Raw genomic sequence first — 20,415 nt, 5'->3', positions numbered from 1 at the left:
TTGGAGGGCTCGTCTAATTCTGCTTTTGAAAATCTGTCCGCTCTCCAGCCAATGCGTTTCTTACGGGGTCATTTCTGGACTGTGCTTTCTGCCCCCTTGAACATTTGATGCCCACTGGATAGGGCACACAGACTTCTTTATTTTCTCGTTTTGGCTCAATTTCTGTCCAGTTGGTATCTTTGCCCGTCGTGCCATCCCATAAAGATCAGTTAAGGGTTTCTTGCACGGGTTCATTCCCACTTTACACCAACACCTGTTTTCCCGAAGGCCTTTCATTTAAATGACAAATATCTGTAAGCATCCCTGGGGGCTCACACATGACCTCCATTTGTGTTCAAAACATGCGAGTGGACCGCGTTGCTTTAATAATAATTTGAAGCGGACGTTTCCTTTCATGCCGGTGCTTTAACACTTCAAGTCTGACACTCAGATGGACGCCCTTTCCGTCCTCGTTAGGCTTGTGACACGGCCTTTCCTGTGCACTCCGTCGCCTCCTACAGGAGGTTTGCTGGAAATGTCAGTTTTCTCTGCTTGCTTGTTTAGTGCGACGCACCTGGAGGTGTGGCTGTTAGCGAGACGGGGCTAAAACCTTAAATAGTTAACAGAGCGACGAGCTAACCTGACACAGCTCTGGATCCACCAGACTACGACCGGCCATCCATCTACTTTTACTTACCTGGCTGACGCCTTCATCCAAGGTGACTTACAACATTCCTAATACGGTTGGTTTCATTTCTGTTTTGGTTTTTCCAATTGGAGCACACAGGCAGGTCAAGGGGACTTGCGCAGAGTCACACAGTGGTGTCAGTAGTTGGATTTGACCTCACAACCCAAAGTCCAAAGCTGTAGAACTGCTAAGCCACAGTGCCTAGGCAGACAGATAGGGGTGAAAGGCACTATATAAAACAGTAGATTGACAATGGCTGACACCTTTGTCCAAGGTGACTTACAACATCTGCGGTGGGCTGGCACCCTGCCCGGGGTTTGTTTCCTGCCTTGTGCCCTGTGTTGGCTGGTTTTGGCTGCAGCAGACCCCAGTGACCCTGTAGTTAGGATATAGCGGGTTGGACGATGGATGGACTTGCAACATTTCTAATACGGTTGGTTCCATTTATTTTTTGGTTTTTCCAATTGGAGCACACAGGCAGGTCCAGGGGACTTGCGCAGAGTCACACAGTGGTGTCAGTAATGGGATTTGAACCTCATAACCTCAGGGTTTGGAGTCCAAAGCCTAAACCACTACAGCCCTTAAACCTGCTGTAGGGCCTATAATCCATCTTAGCATGGCTGCCGTTATGATTTGGTCGACACATTTATCCAAAGCGATTTACAACATCTGAGGAGACAATTGTTTACATTTCTTTTGTATTGTTCTTCGAATTGGAGCTCAGGGTCACACAGGCGTCAGGCATGGGACTTGACCTCACAACCCGCACATCTTTAACCCCAATGCCCCTCTTTTAATATAACCCTACAAAAGGTGACTTACAGCATTTGAGATACAATTGTTAACATTTGTTTTGTTTCTCCAGTTGGAACACAGAGGCAAGTGAAGTGACCTGCTCGGGGTCACACAGGTGTCAGTAGTGAGATTTGACCTCACAACCTCAGGGTCTCAGGTCCAAGCCATTAATCCTTATGGTGCATTGCCATGCCTTGGCATGACAGAGTGGAGGCAAAAAATAACCGGTGAGCGGGCAGCCGGCATTACAATACCTCCCACTGTTATTTTATTAATCCTTGGGATCCTAAGCAGACCGGCACCTTGAGATCTTAATGTGCGCTCAGGTTTGTAAGTCATGATAAGTTCAGATAAGTAAGCCGGACCTCGGCCATTTAAGGCTTCATCTGTTAAAAGGAGGATTTTGAACTTAACCGGGAGCGAGTGTGAGGATTGGAGTGATGTGTTCGTATTTTGTTGTTCTTGCAGCAACATTTTGGATTAACTGGCAGCTGACTGAAGAACAGTTTGAACATCCAGTGAACACCGCATTGCAGTAGTCAATCCTACTAGAAATAAATGCAGGAAGTAATTTCTCAGTATTCCGCTTATTTAGAAAACGCCTTAATTTCCCAACATTTTTAAGATGGAAGAAACCTGATTTGGACAACTTTGTAATGACCTGCGAAAGTCAAAGATAACAAAGAGACTGCGGGCTGATTCAGTAAAATTAATGGGGACTCCATGATGAAGTGGCTGCCAGTAGAGCAGAGTACAGTACAGTACAATACAATACAATTCATTTGTGATATCATTGTATTGACTCCCACTCTATGCCCAACCTACCTGGAAAGGGGTCTCTCTTTCAACTGCCTTTCCCAAGGCTGCTTCCATTTTTTTGGGGAGGGGGGAGTTGTTCCTTGTCTTCTTAGAGAGTCAAGGCTGGGGCTTGGGGGGGCTGTCAAGAGGCAGGGCCTGTTAAAGCCCATTGCAGCACTTCTTGTGTGAGTTTGGGCTTTACAATAATAAATTGTATTGTATTGTATAGTACTTGACGCAGTAGTAGTGCTGCTGCTTTGCAGTAAGGAGACTGTGGAAGATTGTGGGTTCGCTTCCCGGTTCCTCCCTGTGTGGATAGCGCTTTGAGTACTGAGAAAAGCGCTAAATAAATGTAATGAATTATTAAGGCTAACAAAGTGTCTAAAAAACTGAAGGGGTCTGAGCTCACTTTGGTGCGGCCCCAGAGGTCTGCAGCGAGACCCTCCTCGAAACTGAACCCACTCAACCCAACTTGGGGGAGCAGCTCCCATTAATCCCTCAGAAATTGTGTAGACTCCTTGGGGAGGAGGGGGGGGTCGTCACTGAATAAAATGCCCCACTGGGAAAAATTTTCAGAAACAAACCCCAGCCGGTGGTCTTTTTCCCCCTGTGCATTGTCCTCACAGGTGGCGCAGTGGTAGTGCTGCTGCTTTGCAGTAAGGAGACTGTGGAAGATTGTGGGTTCACTTTCCGGTACCTCCCAGTGTGGATAGCACTTTGAGTACTGAGAAAAGTGCTATATAAATGTAATGAATTATTATTATTATTAAGGTTCAGCAGAGCGGATCTGCACATTGGACAATTGCACATTCAGCTGCGTACAGTAGTTAGTCGTTTCTATCTTTTTTTTATTTTCTTTGCCTGCTAAACTTCAATAAAAAAAAATAAGGCGTTGAGCCCCAGCAAGTGCAGAAGCGCAGACCTCCTCGTCTCTCCCTGCCCTCTTGTTTTTGAACAGTCAGTCGCTCGTCTCCACTGCTTCGGCACGGGTTTGCCACCCCGATACTCCTGCCATTCCACTTGATGCACCTCACCTTGCCGAGCTTTTTAAAAATTCTTCTCTGCTGTCTGTTATGTTGGGGTGGGGGGGGACAAAAAAAAAAAATCTTAGCCCTTGGGTGGTGTGTAGGTAGCGTGCGGGGGAATGGAGTATTGATATGCAACATGTGCAGTACTGACCCATTCCCTCGTTAGCTATGGGGGGGGCATGACTGCTGCAACTGCCCCCCCCCCCCCCAAAAGCTAAGGCACGAGGATGGGGAAGAAACAAAAGAGAATGATAAGAACAGGATGATGCAAGACGTCAGAAATTTAAAGGTAAGAAAGGGCAGTGTCACAGAGAGATGAAAGTGGGCAGGCTGGTGGTCTGTCAGTCCGTCAGTTACCGTTTTGGCCACTCGCTGTGGTTCATCGTCTTTTGAAGTGCCAGGTGGGCGCACGTGAAGACTTCTGTGGGCAATGAGGGAATGGCAGCACAAATAGGAGCAAAGCCCCTGCAGAACACAGAGGGTCTGCCAGTAGGGGACACGAGTCTGGATGTAACGGTTGATGTGTCAGTTGTGGAGACGTCGCTCTGTGCTGCGGGGTAAGCCGAGGAAATGTCAGGTTTAGAGAGGCAGGGCCGTGGCGCTGGCTGTTGGTCCTGCCCTTCATTTTAATGCACCATTTAGCGTTTGACTTTGGCCTTTCCTTAACCTCCACCCTGTTTACTTTTGCTTTTTTATTCCGGACTATTTATAAGTATTTTGGATATTTTGCACTGAGGGGATTTGATTTGAACCCCTAGCTGTTTTTGTGACACGGTGTGTCCTCTTCATTGATGGCTGTGGGGTCAGGCAAGTCCTAGAAGCGTCTCGAGGAGTGTGGAGCCAACCTGGACCGTCGCAGTCAAAAATGTGTAATGTAGCCAAGTTACTTTTAAAAGTGACGTCGCCCACAGTGGTTTCGTGCTTGTTTGGCAATTTATGGCAGCCCGTGACGACATTTCAGCACGGTGTTTTTTTTTTTTGCCAAAGGACATCACCCCAAGTGGAGTGACACACCCGTGTAAAATGGAGGTGTTTTTTTTTTTTTTAATAAAGACGGTGGGTTTGTGCCTCAACATCTAATAAACACACAACACAAAACCCACCGCCTCGTCAATTTCTCATTCCTCCAACTTCTCTCGTAGATTTGCTACAAGACAAAGGGCGCTTCAGCACTCCCCTCCCGCATCATCAGCAGACTCCTCCTCAAGACTCGAACCCGTTCACGTTTGGGTTTAAATGCCATAGCGATGGCGCTGTGGCTTTTTCCCCCAAATTATTTATTATTGAAGACCTGCAATCGCAAATATTTTTGCCCCGTGTGTTCCTTCAGCGCCTTTCCTTGTTTTCGGGTGTGTCTGAGCCTCTCTTGGCCGTGTAAAGCTGGCTGCTCAGATTTTCAAGGTGCCTTTCTCTCCTCCTGTCATTTTTGGTGACGACTCCCTCAGTGTGCCTCCTCCACTATTCCTCCTCCTCCTCTCACTTCCTGTTTCATCGCCTCACCAAAAGCCTAAACTGACCAATCAGATTGCTCTGTGGGACTGGACACACAGCCCTTACTGTTTTATTATATAGGAGACCGAGCATTAAAAGAAACGCTTCATTGAATCCGTAGGCAGTGTGTTTAAAAAAAGTGAATAAAGCACAGAGTCCTCATCATTGCTTTTCTTTCTGTACACGCAAATGCATTGGAACACTGCACATTCTGTTCCAAATCAACACATGAAGAAAAACTTCATCAAATTTGTGTTATTCCTGTACAGAAAGTGAAGAAAAGGGAAACAAATAGAAGTGTCTGCACTCTTCTTGACAAACTCAAATCATTTTGCTGTATAAACTGAAAAATGTTTCAAGGTTTTGCTTTCCTTTGCATCACTGAACTCCTATTTTGTTGTTTCTGAGAACTGCTGCCCGTCTCTGTTGGCATGGAGTTGACCAACTTCATTCCTCAGTTCTTGGTTTTGCCTCAGAAACATCATTTTTGATATGAGCCCACAAGTTAAGGTCCGGGGATTGGGCTGGCCGCTCCGTAACGTCAATCCTGTTGCTGGGTTATTGGTGTGTTTTGGGGTCGTGGTCTTGTTGAAGCCCCCATTTCGAGGGCATTTCCTCTTCAGGTATTCTGAGGTCTTCAAACTGATCCATGATAAATAGGCCCGATAGCACACCGCATGAGAAACATCCCCATATCATGATGCTTCAGTGTTCCGTGGCTTGAATTTCATTTTTGGGGGGTCGTTTGCACCAAAACCTAAAAAGAACAGTCCACAAAATGATGTGCCATTTCTCTTTAGTGTGTTCTTTGGCAGATTGTCACACAGGTACTCACAGGTCACTTCAGACGAGTCTTTGTCATTTTGGTTATTCTTTGATCCATTCCAATGGTAGTTTTCAGTTTTCTTCCATGTCTTTCAATTTTTTGGTTGCCATTTGTAATCATTTGAGCTGAGCAGCTGCTCATTTTCTGCACTTTTCAGGTTTTCTTCTCAACAATCAACTTTTTAATCAAAGTACGCTGTTCTTTTGAACAATGTCTGGAGTGACCTCTCTTACCCAGACTTTCAGAGAGAAGTGCACTCTGACTAGCATGTGCGACGTCTGCTGCCTTCCTTCCTTAAATAAGGGCCATAATTGAGAACCTCACGAATTGAACTCCACACTGCTATTATTTTGAACAGCCTAATATTCCATTTTTGATCAATTTTTCTTCATGGTTGGATTTGTTGTAATAGAATGTGCAGTGGACCCGACGCATTTGCATGTATGGAAATAAAAGCTCTGATAAGGATGTGGAGCTTGATTCACTTTTTTAAAAACACACTGCTATTATATTCTGAACCAGGGGTGTGCGGTCAGGGGAGGCAGGTGAGCCTCCCCTGTCATTATGAAAAGTAAAAATACCAATAATGATAACAAAGGTGTATGATTCCAATAATTTCGATCATTTTTGTAGTCAAAATTGCTGAATTGGCGCATTTCCTGTTCAAATACAGCGGAGACATGCGGCAGCAAGGAGTCTCCCCTCCCCTCGGACTGCGCTCTCCCTCACACGCTGGGTCGATGCCTGTCTGTCTGTCACCAATATAAGGTTTGCATACCCGTTTATTATACACCCTGACCTTCCACAGTCTGGTGAATATCTTTAATGAATGTGTGGGACATATTTAATCTCGATGATCAGACATAAAACTGCAGGGAGAAGGCACAAGGCGAGTGAGGCTGACAGTACCATGGCGCCCAGAAGGGGGCACATGTGAGCCCAACAGGTGCTCATTGTTGCTGTTCTTCTCCGCAGAGGCGCTGATAAGTTAGTGACATCAGAAAGTCAAGTGCACTGCAGTGGGCCATTTAGTTTTAATTTTTGTTCTGACTTACTGCCAAAATGGAAGATTAAAATTTTTAAAACTAAAGGAGAATAAGGAGGACTTTTATAAGAAAGTGACAGATTTTCAAGGAGTAGGATAGGCGCATGGACGTCATTTACAAATAATGGTAAGACCATAAACGTTTTTCAATTTTATAAAAAATGATCAGACTAAGAAAAAAAAACAATCTAATATTTAAAAACTAAATTTTGACATTAAGTTAAATATTCTTTTGTTTGTCTTGATATCCTTTTGTTGAACAGTCTGTATTAAAATTGATTAAAGTATCAGCATTAAGCTTTTAAAAACAACTAAATATTTCAGTTAAGGTCAAAAGTGAAATCCGTTTTTTTTTTGTTTTTTTTTACACCACTCTGTACTTTCATTTGTATTGAATGAGTTTGAATTGTGGAATTGCAACGGCAACTTTACAACACATGGAGGGCGAGGAGCAAATGCGCTCTCTGTCGCCGCTATAAACATAATGTTCCTTCTTAGCCAAATATGCACCTCTCCTGTGTGTGTGTGTATAAAGAGTGAGATGAGATATGACACATAACCAGTAGTCAATGTGCCAACTGAATAGTCTATAAGAGACTCTTTGGGGTGCACAGATTTGTAATTCTGACTCTGAAGGAGTCCTTGCCACACGTCACTGTTCTGAACACCTCTGTAAATATCAAATTGATGTAATAATCTAATTGGCCTCAGAAGCCAGCATTGCCCCCTTTAGCAGAAATGACTTAAGGATTTACAGCTTGATTCACTTTTTTTAAACACACTGCAATTATTCTGAACACAACTGCAATTTATATTTAGTCAGAGATGGTACTTTTTTTTTTTTTTTTTTTTTTTTAAACTCCTCCTGTGACCCAATTATGGTTTCTGACCACTTAGTTTCAACGCATCATCTGAGCCAGTGAATGTATCATAGGCTGGAAGCGACCGCACAATGAACTGCTATACGAGTGCAGGGTGAGCGGGCGGTGGGCACAAAAGATTATCGCTGATCTGACTCGCCAGGGCATCACCTGTCTGGCAAACTTAAACAAGTGACATTAATCTGACTGATCAGGTCTGAGCTTCTACTCGCTATTCCTGCACACTGGACTGCCTGGACACTTTAATTCCGCTTGTACGCTGCCTCATATTTCATCTTCTATTTATCTTTTGTATTCCGTATCATCCCTGTTATGTTGCATTGACATTCCTAAGGCACAGTAGTGTAGTTGGCCAATAAAGAATTCAGATTCAGAACAACTTCTGGAATTTTCTGTAATCGAGGCCCTGTGTTCTTCAAGTAAACTCTGTATACGTGGTGAGGTTTGGATGATGCAGGGCTGGCTACATTCCCTTCTTCACAGAGGCAGTACAGCTGTTAATATATTAAAACGTTATCTAATCAGCATGGTGGCCTACATTTACTCTTCTCCCCCTTTCTGCAATATTACAGTCTGCCTGTGGGAATTCATTATTCCAAACTTACAACTGTAGATCAGGGAGGGGCAAATACTTTTTCACAGCATCGTGCTGCCCGGGTTTAGAATCCAGTTCCCAAAAAACGCCTGAATGTGGAATTCTCCAGTAAACCCACACAGAAATGTCGACCCTCAACTATAAGACAATGCAAGTTACAGCCAGTAACCCCCCCCCCCCCATCTCAAAGCCAGCCAAGCCACTATAGTGCCCCCCCCCCCACTAACAAATCCTGTGTTACTTTTGTCTTTCAGATCCTGGGTGTTTGGTTGGCCATGCGGTACAGAAACCAGAAGGACCCCCGAGCCAATCCCAGCGCCTTCTTGTAAACATCTTGTGTCCTTCTGTTACCTGTGCACACCCAGCCCGTCAGCCTTCACCCCCCCATGGATGGCAGTCTGACCCCCCCCACCACACCCCCCACTATGCTTACTGATACTCGAGTGGGAGGAAGAAGAGGAAGGTGGCTCCTCCCAGGTCACTACTGCACATTCTTTGCTATTGGGTGCGACTAACTTATGACACATGGAAGTGGGGTTATCCCCCAAAGCCTGAAGTGAATTATGGACTCCTTCTCTCCCCCCCCCCCCCCACCCCCTTCCAGCAGCACACATCCCCTCGGACTCGAGTCTCCTGTACACAAACCGCTGCCATACAACAACTGAGCCAGTGTGCCACAAGCACCCTCTGTGCACCCAGACAGTCCTTCAGCCATCGAGGCAAACAGCTTCACTCTGGCAGTGCCAGCTCCACTGCCCCCGGTGGTACCTGCAAGCATCATTTTTCTTAATTTAATTTGCCAAAAAAAAAATGTGCTGGAACAATTATGAATTTGTGCTTTTTTTTTTTTTGTTCCCAGTGATGTCATTGTGCAATTTAATGTGATTTTTATGGAATAAAGGCTTTAGTGCCCTCCCTCTGTGTGTCTCCTGCTTCCTTCCACAATCAAACCACTTGAACCGCTCAAAATGTAAATGTTTAATAAAAATTACCAACTTTACATCGCACCATCCCAGTTCCAACATAATCGGTGTGCCATGAGGCTGCTTTGGGAGCAGAGCTACCAGCCACATATGTGCTCAAAGTGTCAATCTGCTTTGTGTAGAAACATTTCAAAAAAAAAAAAACGCCACCACGGGCAGGTAGGTTCACCTCAGACCATCTCTGTGAAGTACGGGTGCTCCAAGGCCTTCTGTGCGGAGATGCGCCGAAGTGGGTTGAACGTTAACATTTCCTGCAAGAGAAAAGGCAGAACAGTGAGGAGAACCGAGGAGAGATGTGGCGTCACACCCGGATCAAATGGTGTGTGTGTCATACCCGTAACAACGCAGCTCCCTGTGGATCCATCTCTGGGACGTAATCCCCAACTGGTCGTGGGCTCGGAGACGCAAAAGTGCAGCGTGGCACGGTAACGGCAGTAGGCCATTCATCTTCTGGAGGAAGGCCAATGAAGCTGCAGAAATTTCAAAAACAAAAATGGCAGATGAAGAGAGCAACAAAGCACTTACAGTGGGTTGAAAAATTACTCAACCCCCCCCCCCCCCCCCCCCCATATTTCCATCTTGCATCATTACAACCTATAAAAAAATCACAGTGAACTTTTATTTCTTTGTACGTATTTTCAAACATTTACAGCTTGGTGAACTACACAAATGCAAATTGACAGGCATGTCGTGAAAAATGCTGTTGAAAAAGTAACGGACCCCTTCACATGACACCCAGTCAATACGTGGTAGCAGCACCAATAACTGCTTGCCATCGCTTTGGATAGCCATCTACAAGCTTAGCACACCTAAGATGGAGAATAGCAGCTCACAGAACTGCTCCAACTGGGCAAAGTCTTTCGTTTGCAACCTGCAATTTAGAGATCATGCCACAAATTTTCAGATCTAGCCTCTGGGTTGGCCACTGCAAAACCTGGGTCTTCTTTTTGTTGAACCATGCTTGGGTTACTTTTGTCCAGTGTTTCACATCATTGTCCTGTTGAAAAGGGGATAGTGTCGTCAGAGTCCCAATTTCATGACTGACTTTTGAAGGCTTTCTTCCAAAATCCCCCCCACCCCCATGCTTGACGGTAGGTATGGTGTTTGCCTTTCTGTCCCCAAGACAAACGTTTACCTTTGTGTTGAGGCCAAAAATTCAATTTTGCTCTCATATCAGACCAAAGTACCTGACTCCAGATTGCAGAACTCTTGTCAAGATGTCTGTTAGCGAATTTGAATCGAGCTTTCGGATGGCATTTTTTTTTTAGTAGTGGCTTTTTTTTCTGGCAACTCTGTCATACAGCCTTCCTTCGATATTGTAGTCTTGTGCACTCCAGCTGCAGACCGTTCTTTGCTCGTCTCAGACTGGTCTTGACATTTTCTTTGTTCTTTTAACAGGGTGGCCTGACCTAGGCCCGTTTACTAGGGTTCCAGTTGTCTTCAACTTCACTATGATGGCCTTCACAGTGGACACACTGAGGCTAAGGAGCTTGGCAGTCTTCCTGGCACTCTATTGCCATCTTTAACCATCTTAATCACAGAGTGTCTCCAGTCATTAGAAAGTTCCCTTGTCTTCATTTTTGTCAGTTTTTGAGGTTTCACCAAATAAGCCACTTGTGCAGATTTCTCAGTCGTATGTTCCTAAGAACTGGCCTAAATCACTTCGAGACCTGTCAACCTGCTAGAGGATTTATGGCTTGACTGTTTACACCCATTCTCATTACCTTTATTACGCTGTTAACAATCATACAGTCTCCAAGCTATTAGGGCTCGAATACTTATTCGACAGCAGATTTCACTGATATGTTCTTTATCGTTGTAGCATGATTTGATTTTTCATTATTTTTTTTAGTGAAAATGTATTGTCCAAGAGGTCCTCATTTACATGTAACAGTATGAAACTAAAGATGCATTTTCAAAGAAAAAAATATTACATCCATCCATCACCCAACCCGCTATATCCTAATACAGGGTCACGGGGGGTCTGCTGGAGCCAGTCCCAGCCAGCACAGGGCGCAAGGTAGGAGACAAACCCCAGGCAGGGTGCCAGCCCACCGCAGGGCACACATTCACACACACTAGGGACAATTTAGGATCGCTAATGCACCTAACCTGCATGTCTTTGGACGTTGGGAGGAAACCCACGCGGACACGGGGAGAACATGCAAACTCCACACACGGAGGACCCGGGAAGCAAACCCAGGTCTCCTAACTGGGAGGCAGCAGCGCTACCACTGCGCCACCATGCCGCCCAAAAATATTACAAGAAATTTTAAACTTTGTCTAGGGGCTCAAATACTTTTTCAACTCACTGTACCAGCAAATGAGGACGTGGAGCCAAGAGATTACGCGACACTTCCATTGAGAGAGAATGTCCGAGAAATAAGATACGGGCAACGTTCCCAGGTGTCTCAGAGTAGGAAAATGGTCCTAACAGGCTCAAATCTCAACCTCTGGATTGGCAGACCAGGGTGGTCATCCCCCTCTTTAAGAAGGGGGACCGGAGGGTGTGTTCCAACAACAGAGGGATCACACTCCTCAGCCTCCCTGGAAAAGTCTATTCGGGGCTCCTGGAGAGGAGGGTCCGTCACATAGTCGCACCTCGGATTCAGGAGGATCAGTGTGGTTATTGTCCTAGTCGTGGACCAGCTCTACACCCTTGGCAGGGTCCTGGAGGGTGTATGGGAGTTTGCCCAACCAGTCTACATGTGTTTTGTGGACTTGGAAAAGGCGTTTGACCGTGTCCCTCAGGGAATCCTGTGGGGCATGCTCCGGGAGTATGGGGTACCGGACCCCCTGACAAGGGCTGTTCGGTCCCTGTACAACCGGTGTCAGAGCTTCGTCCGCATTGTCGGCAGTAAGTCGAACCCATTTCCAGTGAGAGTTGGACTCCGCCAGGGCTGCCCTTTGTCACCAATTCTGTTCATAACTTTTATGGACAGAATTTCTAGGTGCAGCCAGGGTGTTGAGGGGGTCCAGTTTGGTGGGCTTAGGCCTGGGTCACTGCTTTTTGCAGATGATGTTGTCCTGTTTGCTTCATCAGGCCGTGATCTTCAGCTCTCTCTGGATCGGTTCGCAGCTGAGTGTGAAGCAGCTGGGATGGGAATCAGCACCTCCAAATCCGAGACCATGGTCCTCAGCCGGAAAAGGGTGGAGTGCCCTCTCAGGGTTGGGAGCGAGATCCTGCCCCAAGTGGAGGAGTTCAAGTATCTCAGGGTCTTGTTTACGAGTGAGGGAAGAATGCAGCGTGAGATCGACAGGCGGATCGGTGCGGCGTCTGCAGTGATGAGGGTTCTGCATCGGTCTGTCGTGGAGAAAAAGGGGCTGAGCCGCAAGGCAAAGCTCTCAATTTACCAGTCGATCTATGTTCCTACCCTCACCTATGGTCATGAGCTATGGGTAGTGACCGAAAGAACAAGATTGCGAATACAAGCGGGCTTTCCCTTAAAGACAGGGTAAGAAGTTCAGAGTAGAGCCGCTGCTCCTCCGCATTGAGAGGAGTCACATGAGGTGGCTCGGGCATCTGATCAGGATGCCTCCCTGGTGACGTGTTCTGGGCACGTCTAACCAGGAGGAGGCCCCAGGGAAGACCCAGGACACACTGGAGGGACTATATCTCTCGGCTGGCCTGGGAACACCTCGGGATTCTCCCGGAAGAGCTAGAAGAAGTGGCCGGGGAGAGGGAAGTCTGGGCATTTCTGCTCAAGCTGCTGCCCCCACGACCCAATCTCGGATAAGCGGAAGAGGATGAATGGATGGATGGTTCAAATCTCAGTCCTCCCCTCAGGAGTAAAAACACTTTTAACAATTTTTTGTCAATGTAGGAAACTACTCCAAACTTCTCTGGGATTTAGGAGAGCAGCTGTGCTAACGCGCTAGAAGCTGCCGGAAGAGAGAGAGAGAGAGAGAGGTGGGAAGTATTCTGGGTGCAACGTGAACAACAAACTCTTAACACGAGATGGAAAAATATTCAAACCACGTACATCATGTGACTGCTAAAATGAGTGAAGTGCTGTCAGTCAAAATAAAGTGTTGACAATGTTATGCTTAAAGGGCAGCTTTGCCATTGCAATGATGTTACAACCAATTCTTGAATTTTTGCACCCTTACGCCACACAAGGTAACACAGATTAATAATAACATTACCTCATGTTGAATACCGGCGGAGGGGGGAGGTATTGTTAAATTAAAGCAAGGTCAATGCCGGCTTAACAGCATTATAAACCCCCCCCCCCAGCAAAGCAGTGCACTGGGGCACCTACACAACCACTCAAGCAAGTCCCAACATACATAGATTAGCAACTGCCCAGCGTGCCATGCAAAAAGACAGCCCTGAGCAAGGTGCATTTATGCAATTTGCTAGTTTTCCCGAAGATAGATGGACTATACACACTGGTTATGTCCGGTACAATGACTGGAGTGGATGTTGGTAGCCACCCTGTTTAGTAACAGATTTTATATAAAACTGTACACAGTGGGTCGTTCAAAGGGCGAGATCGACAGAATGATGAAGAAAGAGCCGAGTCGGAAGGTGAAAGTCTCGATTTACTAGTCGATCTACGTCCCTACCCTCACCTATGGTCATGTGCTTGGGAGTAATGACCAAATGAATGAGATCAAGGGTACAAGCTGCAAGATGGCTGGGCTCTCCCTTTAGAGAGGGGGTGAGAAGCACAGCCATCCAGCAGAGGCTCAGAGTAGAGCCGCGGACCCTCCACCTCGAGAGAAGCCAATTGAGGTGGTTCAGATATGGAATGCAGAAAACGTAAGGGCACGGCCAGCCGAGATAAAAACCCAGGGCTTGCTGGGAGGGTTATACCTGCCAGATGGCCAAGGGAACTCCTTCGGTTCCCACAGTATGACTTTAAACATGACTAGGGGGAAAATCACGTATGAGCCTCACTGCTAAGACTTTTACCCCCCGTGAAAAAAACTGGTTCCCATTGTATCACCGTTTAAGAGGAGCGACCGCGTGTCCCTGGGGTCTGTTCAGCCCCGTCTCTTGACAACGCGAGCGGCAGAGACGTGAAGTGGCTGGCACATAGCGCAGGCCGGGGGGGTTGGAGAGTGGGGGGGGACCCCCTAGTTTTAATATATTCTTGGAGACCATTTAGGTCTGGGATACAGTGGAACCTCGGGTCACAACCGTAATTCATTCCAAAACTCTGGTCGCAACCCACTTTGGTCATGACCCGAAGTAATTTCCCCCACAGGATTGTATGTAAATATAATTGATCCATTCTGGACGGTACAAACTGTATGTAAATATATTTTTAAAAAAGATTTTTAAGCACAAAAATAGTTAATTATACCATAGAATGCACAGTGTAATAGTAAACTAAATGTAAAAACATTGAATAACAGAAAACTAACATTGCAGAAGTTCACGCTATCAGGCTTACGAACCGCTCGCTGTAAACACTTTTTTTTTTTTTTTTTTTTTTTTTTTTTTTTTTATATAAAGTTTTAAGCACAGGGAAAAAAAATGAACATTTGAAAAATCTGCAATTTATAAAAAAAAACTAACCATAAACAACCAAGAAAACTAACCTTGCATGAGTCAAGTTCTGGCATGAAGGAAGTGAGCAGGAAGCTGAGTGGAGAGGAAGTTACAGTTTTGAGGGAGAGTCCCTCCGCGCGATGCATGTCTGACCGAGAACAATGTACTACAGGGAGAGACTGAACACATGCACAAATCACCGGCGCGTACAACCCGGAAGGGAAACGAAATAGCGCACAAAGAGTTCACAGTGAAAGCACGCATGTCGGACCAAGAACAATGCAACACGTGTGGAAATCGGCACGTACAAACCGGAAGGGAAACTGGCTTGTTCATCAACTGAGTGTGTGGTCGTGAACAGATGCAAAAGATCGGCAAACTTTTTGGTCGTAATCCGATTTGTACGTGTTCAGAGACGTTCGTGAACCGAGGTTCCACTGTATATGTAAGACATTGCAGGTTGTTCAAGCCTACGATAAGCAAGTCCCTTGGAGTACTAGGGAAAGCGGACAGTGCACGTGTTATTCATGAGGTACTCGTGTGGTAATAACATGCATGTGTATACGTATGTCTTTCATACGGTGCTTTTGTGGTTAGTCTATGTATATATCTATGTATGTGTGTGCTATTCGTAAAGTGTGACAGTAGAACAACCCAGTAACAAACCTGATGAGTTCACTTACCCTTAAAGAAAATAGGGAAAGGTTAAGTAGAGGGAATTGCCATGATAATACAATGACCGAAAGTAACAAAAGATCAAGAAAGAAGGATAGCCACATGGAACATTTGCTCTCTTTTAGGGTACAGAAAGCTAGAGAATTTGAAACAAGGAATGAAAATTAATGTACTGGGAGTATTACAAACATGACGACTGAATCCTGGTGATTTTTGGAGTGGCAACTACAGGGTTACTCATTCTGGAACAGCAGGACTATAAGGAAAAAGAATGAGAATAAGAGGACAAGTGTAAATGATTTGAGTAGGGGAAAAAAAAACCCAGGGACACTATTATAGTCACAAGCCATGAAGAAGAGACTTGACAGGATGACTTGGAAGAAATAACCGGTAGAGTAAAGGGAGATGGGAATCCTGTCATAATGGGTGATATGAATGCAGTCGTAGGACAGGGAAAAGATGAAGATGTTGTTGGGGATTTTGGATTAGAAATGAGAGGGGCGAGAAGTTAATTGAATTCTGCCGAAAGGAAAGTCTCAGGAGGCTGAGGAAGACCACATTTGTAATATCTTAAGCAAATGAAAGATGTAGGAAGCAGGAACAACCCAAAAAAATGAAAAAGGCAGTGGAAAAACAAGAGGAGTGGAGAGTTGCTGCAAACCAATCTCCGGAATGAACACTAAAGAGATTTTACGAGGCATTTCCTGTGGCCTAAACAGCAGGGATGGTGATTCGTGTGTAACTATGGCTGTGGATCGTTCATGGTTGAATAAACACTTCCATTATCAGGCTTAACTCTTATTCGGTGTTTGTCTCAGCCTTTCCATCTCGGTGCTTGTTAGTTTTATTCTTGACTTTGTTACAAAGTAGCCTGCGTCAACATGCGACTCTGGAGTACTTCATGAGAGTGTCATAAACCTTTTATTTGAAGGTAGTAATCCTGTTCGTTTGACTACTAAGTTTTAGCATCAGAAAACCACAAAATGACATTTCCAAGGAAACTACCAACTATCATCACAAGTGCAATTCTGTGGCTCAGACTGCCATAAAATCATGATGTCATTCATTCTCAAACAACTAACTGATTAGGCGAAGGATGTTTCAAAAACTACTTCTGGTGTCCTACTCTGAGGCAGCACAAATTCTTATCTTAGTCAGGCCTTTAGTGTGATTCTTAGGAGTAATTCTGAAATGTAAGATAAATGCGCGGATAGATCAAGAAAAGAGGCTGGTAAAAACTTCTCAGAAAATGAACAAGTGTTTAAATGCGCTCCCACATCGCTATTATGTACGGTTCACTTACTCAAAAATCTTTCCCAGCTGACTCATCTCTGAATCTCCACAGAACAGCGGCCTGTAAGGCGAGAGAGAGAATGCTGAATGAATAGTAGAAGAGTAATCCGACAGTCACAGCCTCCCATCGGACACACCAGGAATGGAACACATACACAGAAGCACAAAACATCCACCACAACGAGGAAGACATGAAAACTTACTTCCGTCTGAACATTTCTGCAAAGATGCAGCCAGTGCTCCAGATGTCAACCGGCGTGGCGTATGTGGACAGCAGCAGCACCTCTGGAGCCCGGTACCAGAGTGTCACCACCTGTAAAGGTCAGAGGAGAGTATTGTTGGGAGTAGGGAAGGGGGAGAGACATAACTACAAGTGGTGGTGCAGACCCTTGAAGCAATAACAGAGCTCTTACCACTGGTGTCAGCGCCATGTGACAGCTGTAAATACGGGCCAGGCCAAAGTCGGCCAGTTTCACTTGCCCGCGGCTGGTCACCAGAATGTTCTCGGGCTTGAGGTCACGATGGACAATCCGGTTTGCGTGGAGAAAGGACAGGCCACTCAGGAGCTGCTTCATGAGGTCCTAAAAATAAAGGAAACACACTGTGTTATGGAACATGGTGTCAAAATGTGCAGCTGTGCACAAACCAGACAGAAAAAAGAAAAAAAAACACACCTGGATCCTGCAGGCAGGAAGCCCTGGGGCTGGAGCCTTCTCTAGGTAGGTCTTCAGGTCTTGGTCCACATGCTCAAACACTAATGTAACTCTAATCTCCTGGTCTGTTCGGATGGTGGCACACACATCCATCAACCTGCAGCAAACGGAAACAAGAGAGCTGGAGCTGTGCAACTAGTGAAGTGTCCTAGTTGTGCTACTCAAGGACTGCGGTGGCTGCAGGTTTTTCATTCTAACCATCTTCTTTATTAGTGGCCAGTTGTTGCTCCTACTTCTTTTGCCTTAATTGTAATGGACTTGCTATTTAAGACTCCTTAATTGTTTCTTTTTTCCTTAATTAGAAGCCAAACAATGATATTCAAAACAAGCCAACACACAGACTCCGGTTAGTTGGCCATCACACAATATCTGGAAATAGAGGAAGGTGAAGGTCCCAGTAATGTGCTCAGGTCTACAAAACTTTTTGAAGGTTCTCTTAGAGTAGAGTAAAGAAGATCCACCATTTTGGAAATGTTTGCTGTGCAGAATGAGAGTGCAAGCAATAGCCCATGGAATTAAATAACTGGTTAAATTAATAGCGCTATTCAGCTTCTAATTAAGGAACCCTGGTTGGGGTTTGAAGCCCGACTTACCTGTTTGCTCGCATCACATCTCATTTTTGTTTGGCGGTCATTTAGAACCCAACCACAGGGGATGCACAAACCAGTGTGTTTCTTCATGGCAGTCCCAAGCCCGGATAAATGGGGAGGGTTACATCAGGAAGGGCATCCGGTGTAAAATTTTGCCAAATCAACATGCGGACAACAGTACAAATTTCCATAACAGATCGGTCGAGCCCCGGGTTAAAGATATGGAAGAAGATTATCCGCTGTGGCAACCCCTAATGGGAGCAGCTGAAAGAAGAAGAGGTCACTTATGGAAAAAAGGTGCAATTCAGAGAACCAAGTCTCACAAAAACCAAGGGAATTAAAATGAAGAGAACAGAAGTCAATTAACAGTAGAAAACAATCACCGATTTAAGACAGGAAGCAAAACCGGCAGACACTGTGGCCCCTACGGATTACATCTGGACTGGACAATGGTAATGCCACCTACATCACACATTTCGACACTGGCATACAGTGGCCAGGAAACTACTAAAAGAAGAGCCTAAAAATCAATCAAGTGCCTGGGCCTCACCACAAAACGCATCTTACTTACTTGACGATGTTCGGGTGGTCAAACTGTTCCAGCTGTTTCAGAAGGGTCACTTCCCGGAGTGTTGATAATGGCACCCCATCCTGATCCCTCTGAACTCGGACACTCTTCAAGGCCACAAATTTCCCGCTCTGCAGGTCCCGGGCCTTGTATACCGTGCCATAAGCGCCGCCTCCTATCTCGGCCACTGGCTCATACTGCATTTGACACTCCTGTGCCATGTCTGGAGCTGCGGGAACAAAAGGACACTCGAGATCAAGCAATGCTGTTTGACCATTCAAGTGGGCACACATGGGAGCAGATCACTCCAGGAACAAACTTGGGCACTCTCCAAAGTTGACAGGAGCCGAGTGACCAGGAAAGAGTTTTAAAATGAAGGCCATAAAATTATTGAGGCAGCAGTGAAACCCAATCTGGTTAACAGTGCTTAGAAGTACAAAGGCTACCCAGGCGCCTCTCATCCAGACCTTGAAGACAAGTGCACCATATGGGGAAGTGTGTGCGGCTTCATCGGCACAGACTCAAAGAATAAAAATAAGGAATGGACACACAAAAACACACATCTGAGGCAATGGAGAAAGGGGACACGAACACAGAAGGTCAAAACCAAGTTTGCATTTTCATTCTGTAGATTTTTTGCAATAACAATGACAGTTGTACTGAATTTGTGGGTGCGTTGAGGGAAACCATTACCTGGTGGTCCCAGCCCCCATTTACACAGAGTGTTATGCACGGACAACTTTCACCTTCACTTCTTTATAGAGCCTGTGAATTACAGTTCTGCCACATTGCAGTCAGGCTGGCATATCCCTTAGCTGATGAAATGTGAATTTCCCCTCGGGATTAATAAAGTATCTATCTATCTTTTCAATTACATTTTTAAACCTCAACCCGGCTTTCGTTTGCATTTGTTTTGTGTGTTTCATTTCAGTTAAGTGGTAATGTCACACAATGCATATTATATTGGCCACATTTTGTATCCTGAAATTCGGTGCATTGAGATTTTTCTCTCTTAAAATATACAACACAAGGATACTGCTAGCTATGGATAAAGAACTGTTATTTTTTCTTTTGGCCAGATCATCAGTAAACTGAAGGCAAGTGTTGCAACATTTATTTCTGTGACACATTTTCATACAACAATGTAGCTCAAAGTGCTTTATGAGATGAGAAAGTTATAAGAAAAGAAAAATCAATTACAATTAAGATTAGTCAGCACGGGCGGCACGGTGGCGCAGTGGGTAGCGCTGCTGCCTCGCAGTTGGGAGATCTGGGGACCTGGGTTCGATTCCTGGGTCCTCCCTGCGTGGAGTTTGCATGTTCTCCCCGTGTCTGCGTGGGTTTCCTCCGGGCGCTCCGGTTTCCTCCCACAGTCTAAAGACATGCTGGTTAGGTGGATTGGCGATTCTAAATTGGCCCTAGTGTGTGCTTGGTGTGTGGGTGTGTTTGTGTGTGTCCTGCGGTGGGTTGGCACCCTGCCCTGGATTGTTTCCTGCCTTGTGCCCTGTGTTGGCTGGGATTGGCTCCAGCAGACCCCCGTGACCCTGTGTTCGGATTCAGCGGGTTGGAAAATGGATGGATGGATGGATTAGTCAGCACTGGACGAACATCTGGAAAACTTTGTTTTGTAGGAAAGTGCAAAGTGCTACACGTGAGCAAAATTACTCATTACGTCAATTATAAATACAAGATGGGAGACATTGAGCTACAGGAAGCAACCTCTGAAAAAGGCTTAGGGGTTTATGTTGATGCAACATTTTCATCATCAAAAGCAATTAAAAAGGCAAACTATGTTAGGTTATACCATAAAAACTGTTGAATTTAAGTCGAGGGACAACTATATAATGCACTCTTAAGACCGCATCTGGAGTGCTGTGTGCAGTTCTGGTGACCACACTACTAGACAGACATAGCAGCACTAGAAGGTGCGCATAGAAGAGCAACAAAGTGCATCATGGGACTGAATG

General features: G+C 45.4%; 2 protein-coding genes across 3 annotated transcripts in view; one reads left to right on the top strand and one right to left on the bottom strand.

Annotated features, from left to right (window-relative positions):
• Window positions 1–9,045, top strand: part of tspan31 (tetraspanin 31) — a 98,323-nt gene extending 89,278 nt beyond the window's left edge. Inside the window, exon 6 of the mRNA XM_028798658.2 lies at window positions 8,381–9,045. Within this exon, the coding sequence (XP_028654491.1) occupies window positions 8,381–8,455 (75 nt within the window). The 3' untranslated portion in view covers window positions 8,456–9,045. The remainder of the gene's footprint in view (window positions 1–8,380) is intronic.
• Window positions 9,046–9,089: 44 nt separating this feature from the next.
• cdk4 (cyclin-dependent kinase 4) overlaps window positions 9,090–20,415 on the bottom strand; it is a 54,655-nt gene continuing 43,329 nt past the window's right edge. For both annotated transcript variants that reach the window (XM_051925091.1, XM_028798655.2), the window contains 7 exons: window positions 18,452–18,677; window positions 17,252–17,387; window positions 16,991–17,158; window positions 16,781–16,890; window positions 16,588–16,638; window positions 9,444–9,579; window positions 9,090–9,360 (listed from right to left, as the gene is read on the bottom strand). In XM_051925091.1, the coding sequence (XP_051781051.1) occupies window positions 9,280–9,360; window positions 9,444–9,579; window positions 16,588–16,638; window positions 16,781–16,890; window positions 16,991–17,158; window positions 17,252–17,387; window positions 18,452–18,669 (900 nt within the window). In that variant the 5' untranslated portion in view covers window positions 18,670–18,677 and the 3' untranslated portion in view covers window positions 9,090–9,279. The remainder of the gene's footprint in view (window positions 9,361–9,443; window positions 9,580–16,587; window positions 16,639–16,780; window positions 16,891–16,990; window positions 17,159–17,251; window positions 17,388–18,451; window positions 18,678–20,415) is intronic.

This window comes from Erpetoichthys calabaricus, chromosome 3, assembly GCF_900747795.2.
Source record: "Erpetoichthys calabaricus chromosome 3, fErpCal1.3, whole genome shotgun sequence".
Classification (NCBI taxonomy): domain Eukaryota; kingdom Metazoa; phylum Chordata; class Cladistia; order Polypteriformes; family Polypteridae; genus Erpetoichthys; species Erpetoichthys calabaricus.
The sequence above is the reverse complement of the archived record's forward strand: the minus strand, read 5'-3'. Positions and strand labels throughout refer to the sequence as shown.